At 44.0% G+C, this 12,150-nt stretch overlaps 1 protein-coding gene across 1 annotated transcript; it reads right to left on the reverse strand.

Annotated features, from left to right (window-relative positions):
• Positions 1-401: 401 nt before the first annotated feature.
• On the reverse strand, positions 402-10,999 carry cdc42ep1a (CDC42 effector protein (Rho GTPase binding) 1a). Its single transcript, XM_079183343.1, has 4 exons — positions 10,893-10,999; positions 6,574-6,685; positions 3,258-4,235; positions 402-2,384 (listed from the first exon to the last, which is right to left on the reverse strand). The coding sequence occupies exons 3-4, from the start codon at positions 3,727-3,729 to the stop codon at positions 1,681-1,683; spliced, it is 1,176 nt and encodes a 391-aa protein (XP_079039469.1). The 5' UTR covers positions 3,730-4,235; positions 6,574-6,685; positions 10,893-10,999; the 3' UTR covers positions 402-1,680.
• Between the last annotated feature and the right edge of the window lie 1,151 nt (positions 11,000-12,150).

The following is a 12,150-nucleotide window of genomic DNA, read 5'->3' on the forward strand; positions in this document are numbered from 1 at the left end:
CTTTTTGTAAATACATTTGCGGCCTCGGAATGATTTCCATATTTAAAATGAAAGCACCTATAGCGCTGAATTGTTTAGTGTCATTTTCACCATCACATGACATGTTTCAGCTCAGTCAGTTTGTGTATGTAGGAAGTTATGAACAGCTCCTCACTCGCTCCACACTGCACACAGTGTGTGTGTGTGTGTGTGTGTGTGTGTGTGTGTGTGTGTGTGTGTGTGTGTGTGTGTGTGTGTGTGTGTGTGTGTGTGTGTGTGTGTGTGTGTGTGTGTGTGTGTGTGTGTGTGTGTGTGTGTGTGTGTGAGAGAGAGAAGTCAAAGGAAAGTGTTTCATTGAACAGACTGGTAGTCTTTGCCTTCGTCTCTCAGACAGCTGCAGAACATATTAGGTTCACAAAAAGTACAAGCAGAAAATACACTTTATAGCTCACAATAACATTTCATAACATAACCGTATCTGTTAAAGAGCACCTTACGTGAATTATTGATCAAAACAAAAGCTTTCTTTTTGAAATATAGAAAACTGGCTAGAAAGCAAATCCACATATAATGACGATAAAGACTTATCTATAATTAATGTAAACTGGTATTTGAACCGGTAAATTCACCAGTTTGAATTCATAACTCAAGGCCTACTTATTAGGTTTCTTCCAGAGCTTTCAGCCACATCACATGGCCTTCATCTGCAAAGGGAGACGGTCAACTGTAGAATATTTGCTCGGCAGGTTTACGTCATCTGATACTAAATCTGTTTAAACTGCTCGTGTGTATTTCTTTGTATTTTAGTTCATGACGTGAAAAAAAGAGGAAAATAAACAAGAAAAAATAAAAATAGAAAACTATATTTCTGTCCAAAAAAGCAACTAATTGAATCAGTAAAGTGAATATAGTCCTACTTATCCTGCATATTTGACTTGGACGTTGGACTTAATTGTGTTATATTTCACACTGTAGTAGTTGTGTGTGATTTTACTTTTTCTCCCTCTTAGTGTTCAATACAACTGAAAGGTTTTTACCGTTGCATCCCTTCCTTTGTATTGCAGTCACTGATACTAAAATGGATACTTATGAGAATACTTTTCGTGCTCCGCTCCGCTCTGACCGTGATGTCGTCACTCTAGCGCTGAACATTCTGTGCAATACACACCCATTATAAAATCTGAAACGGACCCAAAATGTTCCTGAAACTTCAACTGTGACATCATGAAAACTGTGCTAGCTATCAAAATGCTCATGTGGCACAAAGGCTGTAGCCACACAGAATGACAGGCTTCGTTACGTCTACATTGTGTATTGTGTTGGCGGTTCCTTTGTGACGATCTCCACATCTACATTCTCTGGCACATCCTCGCTTCCCAATGCCTCCTCGTTGTTTCAGTCCCTTTTAAGTTTCGACCTTTCGTAAAAAAAAAAAAGCATTCTCCCTCTCTGCATTGAGTCTTTCATTCCTTTTAGATACATTCAGCGACAGTTCTGTTCTTCCAAACTGTACATCCTTGAAGCGTGATTGTGTAAAAGTAAAGCATCCAATGCGAAGCAAACTGGGTTGTAGTTTTCATGGTCGTCCTGTCAAAAGAGCCAGCCTTGTTGACCACAACAAGATTTTGGATGATTGATTTGATTGGAATTACAGAGAAATCATACATCAGAGACAGTTTCGTAGTGTCAAAACATCTCCACTCAGACTTTGATTTCATCCTCGTCGTCCATGTAACTGTAGGACATTTTGTTCTTGGGCTGGCTGATGGTCATCATCTCTGAATCTGCAACCTCCATCCTGCTCCGTCCCTTCGAGTGGCCGACGCCATAGTGGCGTGCGAGCACGTCTGTGGCGCTCTGAAACCGCTCGCTCTCCATCCCTAGCCCCAACCTCCCTCGTTCGGGGGACCCCATCGCCACGTCGGGTACTTTATCAGAAAGCCCGACTCCGTTCGCCTCCTCTTCCTCCCACTCGGCCCCATGCGGGCTCTTCCTGCCCCCGCAGTCCTCCCTCAGCAGGGAGTCCACGTATGAGATAGTAGCCGAGTCCATCTCTGACCCCTCGTTGGTCAACCCGCACGCCGACCCCGCCTCCTCTCCCTCCCAGGCGTGGCCGCGCTCCTCCGGGTGGCCGTCGAGCAGGCCGAACACCTCGCTCATGAGGGAGGGGCCGAGGTCAAAGGTGAAGGTGTCCAAAGACGTGAGGGAGGGGAGGGAGTCGGAGTAGGTGGGTTTGGGGTCAAAGGTCATGATGGAGGCGGAGCAGGTGGACAAGATGGCGTCGGTGGGGTCGGTCAGAGAGCCGCGGTGGACGTTAGGGGAGCAGGAAGTGGGGAGGGAGATGGACGGCTGCTGGCGCTCAGAGCGGGAGAGACGAGGCAGAGTGACGAAACCAGACTCAAGACCTGAGGAGAAGACACAGATGTCAATACACAAACATCTATAGGAGGTATTTTATATATATATATAGCTTATGTATTATGTCAAACACTAAATATATATCAGATTATTATGGTTTATCATACGGGTCCAACAGGGGGCAGCGTGCACCCATCGGAGAACATCCTGTCTGATGATGACAGGCCGGCAAAGTGCTGAGTTGTTCCGCTGTGTGAACAGTGAATCATCTGCCCGACTCTGCCAGATCGCTTAACAAGTCACACACTCACACACTGATGACCCAAGCAGCTAAAATTACCGCCGCACCTCTCGGTGCCAGCCCGTGAAGGGCCGAGAGTCTGGAGGTTTTTTCGTACCATCCAAAGAAAACAGCGTCTGACTTCACAGATTAACACACTTTAACCAAAGAGTGCAAGAAGCCAGTTTAGGGAGGATTTGGTTGGATGAAAACTCAGCAGACTCTCCCCATCCGTGTGTCATAATGCACTATTACTGGAGAGTGATGTAGCTCCAGTTATCTCTACAAAAGTGAGTGAATTATGTGATTTATGTCTGAAGATTTCAGATAAAAATGGCATCCCACACAAAACCCTTACACACACACACACACAGGGGAGGTATCAGCTATGAGTGTGAGGTTTATTTGAGCCTCTCAGACAGCTTGTTACCGGCTCTGTCTGGATCTCTGTTTGTTATCAGTGCGTGCTGATTATGAGCCAAGGTGATTCATAAGGACATCTGGGGCAAATCTGTCTAGATTACTGGGTACTAACTGATGGCTGAGTTTCACTGCGGTTCTCCAGATGGTTCCCACTTCTCTGCGGTATCCAGTTTAACCCCGGTTAACTCGTTTGACCTTATTCTTTTCTTAAACTCACCATAAGAGCTTTTCCTCTCCTCGGGCGTGCTTTGAGAACTAGGGAAGAGCACTTTGGCGGTGGGACTCCCATTTGGCATGTCCACATCCAGCCTGGGGAGGGAGATGGCGTTCTTGATGATGGGAGACAGGACGGGAGGTGGCGGCGACAGATCCTTGGACCCCCCCGTGGGTCGGTTGTCGGAGCCCCTCCTGATGTGACGGAGCGTCCTGGAGAAGAACGCTCCGATCTTGTTGTCCGGGCTGGAGACGGAATCCGTTTCCCCGTTGTTCCCGTTGGCGCTGCCGCCGTGGTTGCTGAGGAACGAGGTGTCCCCGAACACGTCGCCGCCGCGGCCCACGTGCATGGTGTGGCGGAAGTCCCCCAGAGGAGGGCTTATCATGTCCAGAGTGAGGTCGCCTTTAAAGCGGCGCTTGCTGTGGGAGTGTGTGACCAGTCCCTTTAGGCCTGACAACTTTTCCTGAAGATTCATGATCACAAGAGGGGAATGACTTAATACCTCTTGAAAATCAACTTCAAACAATGCCTGGAATTGCCTTTAATCCCACTGACTGGCAAAACGGAGTAAAGTAAAGTCAACTCTTCTCCTCTTAGATCTCAGCAGTCCAGAGTATGGACCTGAAACAGCTCTGAAAGGTTAATCCAAGATCTTGAAACTGTGTATTTTCTGAAGAGTTAAACTCCAGGCCTGCGGCGCCAAACAGTTCACTGGAATATTATTTCTGTTTATCATATGCAAGCCAAACTCTGTCCCCCTCTTCGTAGCCCGTTGTCATGCATAGCTGGCTGAATTAAACGGCCATAAATTGGGGGAGAACACTGTGCAGTTGTGTTCCTGGAAGAAGCCGGTCCAGTTGGAGTGCGGTCAGGTCGCCTGGTTTCCCCCCGCTTGCCTTGGGCTTTGGCTTTGTCGACATCAGCTCAGAAATAGGTCTGAGTCCAGCTGCCAACGGTTCTGCGGCCGCACCACGGAACCATCTATTGAGAGTAAAAACAGGGTAAAAAAAAACATCTATCTTTAAAATGCAGACAGGGATGAACTTGATTTTTGAGGGATGACATTTGCAGTTTATTCTGTGGACGTTGAGATTCAGGCAGAGACACAACGGTGCTTTCCTATTCTGAATGCTGTACGTCAACTAGATCTCTCTTTCCGCAGGTTTTTTTAGGATTCCAAAGGTCCGCTGGTCTGGAACCATCTAAATTTAGACCACAGTCACTCCTCTGTGCAAAAACCAAAGACTGCCTCTTGTCCATAAAATGGGTGGACTTTCAAGGAATTCCTGCATCCATTTTGTCCTGCTTTGTCTGGCATGAAGGTTACACAAAGTTCATTTTACCTTTCACTGAAAACACTTATCACGCTTTGGAAGCCAAGCAGCGGCGCTCATTCAACAGGCTTAGATGTGTTTACAAACAGGCAAAGTATGCTCAGCGAGACGGGAAGAGATAATGTCAATTTCCTGATAAGAACATTTGTGCTGCTACTTCACTGTAGCCTACTAGAGCGACAGTCGAAAGGCAGTAAAAGATTATCAGACAAATCTAAAATGTACTTAGTTAATTAATTATACTACAATTAAAATTGAGTGTGAAAATAACCCGTCATGTACTTTTTTTATCTCCAATAAGTTGGTAAAAAAAAAGAGAAATGCTTTGTATACTTTTTTCCTCGCCTATAATATGTTAATGAAATAAATTAAAACGTTAAATAAAAGTTAAATTAGTAAAAAATGTTCTTTCAATGGCAAAATACATTTTTTCCATTTTTGGTCATTTATCTATTCCCCGTTTTAACTATTTCTATTTACGTTGACTTTTTTTGTCATTTTCTTTGTTCATGATCAGTGGAGCAATGAGAGCATTGTGTGGCTAGCTAGCTAGCTTAACTGAAAGCTAATGAGCACCAGCCTTTTCAGCTAGCTACCTAGCTGAAGCTAACTGTTGCGCCGGTGACATTAATCAGCCATGTACTTCAAACTTCTGTAGCATTACTGTATGAAGTTTTTTAACAGTAGCTCAAGCATTTTAGCCAGTAAGGTAATGCTAACAAAGTAGGCTAGCTAACGTCAATTACAATTCTTGGACACCATATTTCTGCCTATATTATCTTCCATTAACATTATTTGCAGCCTCCTTAGATATTAAATCTTGTATTTGTATTTCTTTTTTACGCTCCGTTTGAATTATTTAAATAATAGTATTATCAATTGATGCATTTAGTTATATTTTCTACTTGACTGGCAGCTTCCTTTTGCCTTTTCTTTTTTTTTGGAGCTCCATACCGCCGTAAGTCGGTAACAAAGGCAATAAAAAAAAATTGCCTTTTCTCATATGTTGTTCTTTGCCAGCAGAGTAATGGATATCCAATTCTAAAATATTTTGATAGCATGAAGCAGCCCTGACATGGACCTCTGGTTCTCTTTAAAGCTTTCCACTGCTGCGGCTCAATGTCGGCAGGCCTCCCACGCATGCACAGCCCCGTCTGGCTTCATTAATGACCCGCTATGGTTCAAGAGATGGGGATTGCGTCAGGTCCAAGGCAGCCCTTCTAATTTGCTGCTGACCGCAGTCCCAGGGCCCTGCGCTCCACTTCCCCTGGCTGGCGTTTTTTAAGAGGGGCATCTGGGAGCGCGGAGGGAGGAAGCGCGGCACATACCAGCGCTGAGCAGAGCCATATCAAGGCTCACGAAGGGACGCCAGGGACCAGTATACCGAGGTGTGATGTTTAATCAAAGATGGCGTGAGCGCGCAGGGACCTTGTGCACGTTTACATGAACAGGCCACCTCTGATTACAACCCCCCCCCCCCCCTTGCAGGGACAGCGGTCGCAGACATAACGGCTCTATGCTTTTCACAATAAGGGAAGGAGTTTGTCTTGTGCATCAAGGCTGAACAAGAGAAACCTCATTCTAATTGATAACCGGCAGTATTACAGGAATACAAACCATTAATTACTCTGGCTGTGTGCTTATTGAAAGCTCTGGTGTTTTGTCTTTGCCTGTAATCCCGTTGAAGACCTTTGACCGCAGCTCAGAGGTGGGGGGGGTCGCTCGCTCCGACTCCTCTTATGTATCTGGACCCTACATTTGCTTCTATCCCTCCTCTCTGTGATCCTTCTTTGCACTTGCTCCTCTGGTACAGTCACACACATTCAGCAGCCTCAGGCCTCAGATAAAAAAATGGCCTTAAAAATGTTTGAGTCTTAAAAAGGTAATGAGTTTAACGCTGTAATCCCTGCAGCAGCCTGCCTGCCTGCGTGTTGGATATCAGAAAAGAATAAGGAGACCTCTCGACAGGAGGGACTTGGACGTACCCCGGATTATCTCCTAATCCCTCATCTCCTCCGTTACCCCCGCTAGGGCATATGTTTTAGGGCAAGGCCTGGCTGCTACCGCCCTGGTAGGCTGCTCCACTGGTTCCGATTCCTGTCAGAGAATAAATAAAACACAAAGTGAGCTTCAGGGAGGGAGAGAGTCAATTCAAGCTGAAGCGAGGAAGGGTGAGAAGTGACGAAAATTAGGGTTTAATTTTCACAACAATGGAGTGAAGGGAGAGGATGGCAAAATTGGGCAGAAATAAAGACGACGGGAACGGACGCCGAGAGAAATTAAGCAACGAGTAAGCTCTTTTCCAACGCTGTCCCAGACAAATCTGCACTCAGAGGTGGTGACAGAGAAAACTGTGGAAACTTCAATACCCGGAAATCTTGCAACGAAACATCAGTGGACCATGACCTCAATCACTGTTGATGGGGAAACTCTTTTCTGTTACACCACCAGTTAGTGATTAAAAAATGCATTATTGCATTAAAACGTCTGCCCTAGTCCGTCTGTCTGCTGCACCTCTTGAGTTGTTCTCCTCGGGCAACTCACCATTCAGGGGATTTTGGTGCGGTCATACCTCACAGACGGGGGCTCAATAAAATATTTCCATGTCACTATGTACAGTATTTGCTTGAGGTGGCTTTGCTGGATACAAACCAGAGTAACCACAGTCTAATAGGAGCCGTGTGTGTGTGTGTGTGTGTGTGTGTGTGTGTGTGTGTGTGTGTGTGTGTGTGTGTGTGTGTGTGTGTGTGTGTGCGTGTGTTTGTACGAACACATTCCTGAGCCGAGCATCGGTCGGTGGAGTCTCTCTCTCTCGATTACGACCATCAAACATCCTTCTTCCCAACCTCGGCGCTGATTGAAACCACGTTTGGGTCTGAACCATCTCTTTTCTTTCTGTCATTCTCTCTTCTCCTCTCTCCTCACCCTTTCTGCTTCCCTTTCTTCTTCGCTCAGTTCTTCCGCTCTCCTCTCTTTTCCATTTCTTGCCTTCTACTCTTTCTTGTCTTCTCGTTAACTGTGTCTCCTTTTCGTCTGCTCTCTCTTCCTTTTTATACTCACTTTACGCTCATTCTGAATGTGCTCCTCTCTTTCCTCTTCTCCTTCCCTTGTTTACCTTTCCTCTTCTTCTGTCCCTGTTTTATTTTTACTGTCCTGCCTCTCTTGGAGCATCTTGGCTGACTCAGGGAGGCTGAAACAGCTTGTCTAAAACAGCTGCTGGGCCCACACACACCCTCATTAATCTCACTTTTGATGACTTTAACTAAAAAATGTTGACTCTGCTATTGCTTTCCGTGATGGACTTTGTGTTTCATGGCGGGTCTTCCCCCCTCTCGCTCGTCTCATGTCCTTCACTCACTAACCCCGCTAACCAGGTGAACAAACATACAAGATAAGGCCACATTTCTCGGTCTCACTCTTTGACTTTCAATTACGCTCCTATTTTCCCCGTCCACGCTCAGCCTGAATCCAAGCAAAACACGGCTACACTTCCTCCTCAGCCAAGAAAACATTTCCATGCTCCAACAAATATCCATACTCTCCGAGGCTCTCTGCTTCCTGCATCTGCTGGCACCGGCGGTCCCAATTTGCCCTCTTTGTTGCCTCTCTCTCTCAGTTTATATCTCTTTTGCGCTCATACATAAACTCTTTTTTCTTTTCTTCTCTCTTTGCTTCTACTCACACACGCACATCCCCCCCGTTTAACTGTTAAGTGATGAGAGCATAGAGCATAGACACTGCAGCCTGACTGACGCATGTACATGACTGATAGTACATGTCCGGCTGTAGCAACAAGTCTTTAAAGGAATAGTTTGACATTTTGTAAAATACGATTGATTGCTGAGAGTTTATGGGATGATACACACTAGTTTACGTACAGATCTGTGCGATAAATATGAAGCTACGTCCAGCAGCTGGTTAGCTTAGCACAAACACTGGGAAACAAGATATCATGCTAATTAGTGAGCTTTAAAGATGCTGACAGGGCTATATCTGCTAAAATATTTCTTTAGAGATGGATTTTTGTTACTTTTGGACAGCTGTTTTACCCTGTTTCTAGTCTTTGTGCTAAGCTAAGCTAACCAGCTGTCGTTACATATTTCGTGTACAGACATGAGGGTGATTTTGATCTTTTCTTCTATACCCCTCGGCAAGAAATTAGCTGATATTTCGTTATTGTGTTTTTTTAACTGTCAAAGATTGATATTAGCCTGAGAAATCCAGTATTTATTGGGCTCTACAAGAGGCCGAACCATCCCCACGTGCTCCACGTTTAAGTTTAAAGTTAAGTTTCGATTTCGCTTTTGAATAGAAGCAAACTATCACTAAACATGAAGCGTTAGACTGTCTACGTTCACCGACAGCGCTGAAGTCTCATGTTGTATAGTTTCAGGGAGAACAGCTAGCTTTATAACCGTTTACATCAATTATCATCAGAAAAGTTCACATGCAGTCAAATTTTGGACAGCAGCCAGACATGAGCTGTTTAAAAATCATGGTGGCTTGGTCAAAAATGTCCTCACATATCAACTAACATCTGTATCCTAAAATATCTGAAGTGAGTTGCTAAATAGTCACTTTTTAAGTGTGATGAGAAAAACTTGGCATATTCCTCTATTGGGGGATGTTGGACCATCGAGTGAGTTGTGGCCATTTGGCAGACCGTGATGGAGCGGTTTCCCCAACATCATCATCATGTGTGGCAAAAAAAAAACATGTGGTGTGAAAACAAATACAGCAGCTGGATTCTGAGTTCTCACCTCTGCACCTAACCCCTTTATGGTTGGTTGCGTCAATGACACCCAAAGGTCACAAAAGGCCACCCTCAGAGGAATGTTGAACTCAGGTAAAAGAAAAAAAAAGCAACGGGCAGGAAAACCACGGGGGGGATGTCTGCACTCATTTACTTCATCAAGTACTGTATCATTAGGGTAAATCATATAAGGGAGATGTACAGGAAACATATTACATGCATGTGTTAGTCATCTGCTGCTGGCTGAGCTGAGTGCGTATACAGGAGGCCGACTTAGAAATATCAAAGCATGTGCTCGAGGAGGATATACTGCACACCTACTCTGGGGAGACTAACTGGGGGAATTACAGAGCCGGTTAAACATGGAAAAGTCACAGAGCCCACCGATCCACAGTAAGGAAGAATGAGCTCATCAATGCATGTATTGGATTTTGTGTTATTATCACTGAAGCTGACTGGCTTTCTTTATTGATCCCCTTTATTGGCGGGCTTTAGCAGGCCAACAGGCTCTTTAATCGATGTGTGCGTGCGTGCGTGTTGTATTTCACACGGTGGCCTCCCTGTTGGCTTGCTGGCAGGTTGTAGGGGTCAGAAGGCCACTGCCCCCAGCTTGTAATGAGTCCAACACTGCGCGGCCTGTTTGTCTCCGTAATTGAAACACCTCAAGGCCACCAACTTCAGCTTCACCCCCGTCATGTTCCAAACCGAGTCAGAGCGCATCTTGGTCATGTCCGTGACATGTATTGGAAAAATTGACGGGTTGTGTCGTGCATCTGCTGTAATTGCAAGGCAGAGCGACAAAAAAAAAAAAAAAATCAAAGCAGTGGCAGAGTTTATTCTGACCAAGAATATGCTGCTGCTGCTGAATATACACACAGAGCGGAGCGGATTGAGTTTCACGTCAGACATCTGAGACTCTCGCAACACTAAAAACAACTTACAGTATGACCATTAACAGCATGTCTGATAACAGCTTTGGTTTCAGTCAACATTTTTACAATACTTAATGGTATCGCCTTATCTGAACTATAGACCTAATATGTTTGCTTTCTTTCTCTGGTCAGCAGGAGGCTTTTTCCCCCTCAGCACCTTTTAATTCATCCATATCTTCAGTATAGAAAAAAACAAGCAGCATTGCTAATAATTAATTTCAAAATATGCATTTACATCAAAAGTTTTTTTTTTTTGTTATTCACTCTACAAACAATATTACTTATCTAGGATACAATACAAATATCACAGTAACATGTGAGGAATGTTTTAGAAATATTATAGGATATTATAGAATATACTTTATAAAATAGACCCTGGATGATGAAATTACATTGTACCGATAAACTTTTCATAAGCACCAAAATAAGTTCCAACACATTCAGTGCACTTACTTACTGCAAACGTTCTCAACGTCTCTAAATGAATATGATAACATTCCATATGAAAGTGCTATAAAGTCCCCGTTAACTTATCACTGCATTTTACAGACTCACACTCTTTCTGAGAACATTGTTGAGTTATTTCACCTCATATGAATATAATATAATATTAACTCACCCCGCGGGATCTGCGACACTAAGAGCAAGGAGACTGCTTGGGTCCGGTTAAATTATCTTTCCATTAGGAGTGTGTTTCAGCTTCGTGCGGTCCGAGGGTGCTGCTGGTGCCGCCGGACTGTCCCGCTGGTGCGCCGGGTGTGCCGAGCGGTGCAGCGCGGAGGATGAGGAAAGGGGGGCGGGCCGTCGGTCAAACACCAATGAAACCATCAGAGAGCCCCGCCGGGAACTCCCACACCTCACACTTCAGCTTGATGTCTCTATACCGCGTGCCTTGTCAACACGGTTTGAAAGCGAGAAGTAAACATTGCGTCTGCAGCCAAACTAGGTGGCGCTGTAACATGGCTCTCATGTCAAACGTGAACTCTTTGTGATGCTCCATAAAAAGACACATTTGTGAGTCGAAATGACGCTTTGCTCAAGAGAGTGCCAACATGTCAAGTGCTGATCATCAGACTTTTATCAGCTGAGTATCTGCTGACTTTTAGCAAGAGGGAAATACATAATGACCTTTTTTTTCATGGTGACTCATTTTGCAATATTTAACACCTACCCACATGTTAATGTGACTCCATTTAAACATAAATCTAATACGTCTGACCTTCACTTGAGGCTTTTATGTGCCTGAAACTAAATACAACGCCAGCTTTTAAAATAACCAATCATCTGCTGATAGTATTATCACATTTTTTTAAAGATATAGTCTCATATATTGGAAAATATGTTTTTTTCTTTTTTTGCCAAGAGTTAAGGTACAAAAGATTGATACCATTCTGTTTTTACATTTTTTAAGCTACAGCTAAGCGACGTTAGCTTAGCATACCATGCAGAATGGCATCAGGGAAACAGCTAGCTCTGTCCAAAGGCAACTTCTTCTGTTATATATTGTTTGTTTTAATCTGTACAGAAAGCGTATCAAATGAAAAGGTGTGGTTTTACTGGGGTATATCTGCTGATAGAGGTGCTGGTGGGTAGATATATATATATATATATATATATATATATATATATATATATATATATATCTACCCACCAGCACACCAGAGGTGCTGGTGGGTAGATATATATATATATATATATATATATATATATATATATATATATATATATATCTACCCACCAGCACCTCTCTCTCTATATATATGTATATATATGTATATATATATATATACCCACCAGCACCTCTCTCTCTCTATATATATATATATATGTATATATATATATATATATACCCACCAGCACCTCTCTCTCTCTCTCTC

Source organism: Pholis gunnellus, assembly GCF_910591455.1.
Source record: "Pholis gunnellus genome assembly, chromosome: 21".
Lineage (NCBI taxonomy): Eukaryota > Metazoa > Chordata > Actinopteri > Perciformes > Pholidae > Pholis > Pholis gunnellus.

Bases quoted from the DNA above. Each gene is read 5' to 3' on its own strand.
- cdc42ep1a (XM_079183343.1), bottom strand. From the start codon at position 3,729: ATGAATCTTCAGGAAAAGTTGTCAGGCCTAAAGGGACTGGTCACACAC. The intron at 2,385-3,257 runs GTGAGTTTAAGA...TCTTCTCCTCAG, and splicing joins GGAGAGGAAAAGCTCTTATG to GTCTTGAGTCTGGTTTCGTC.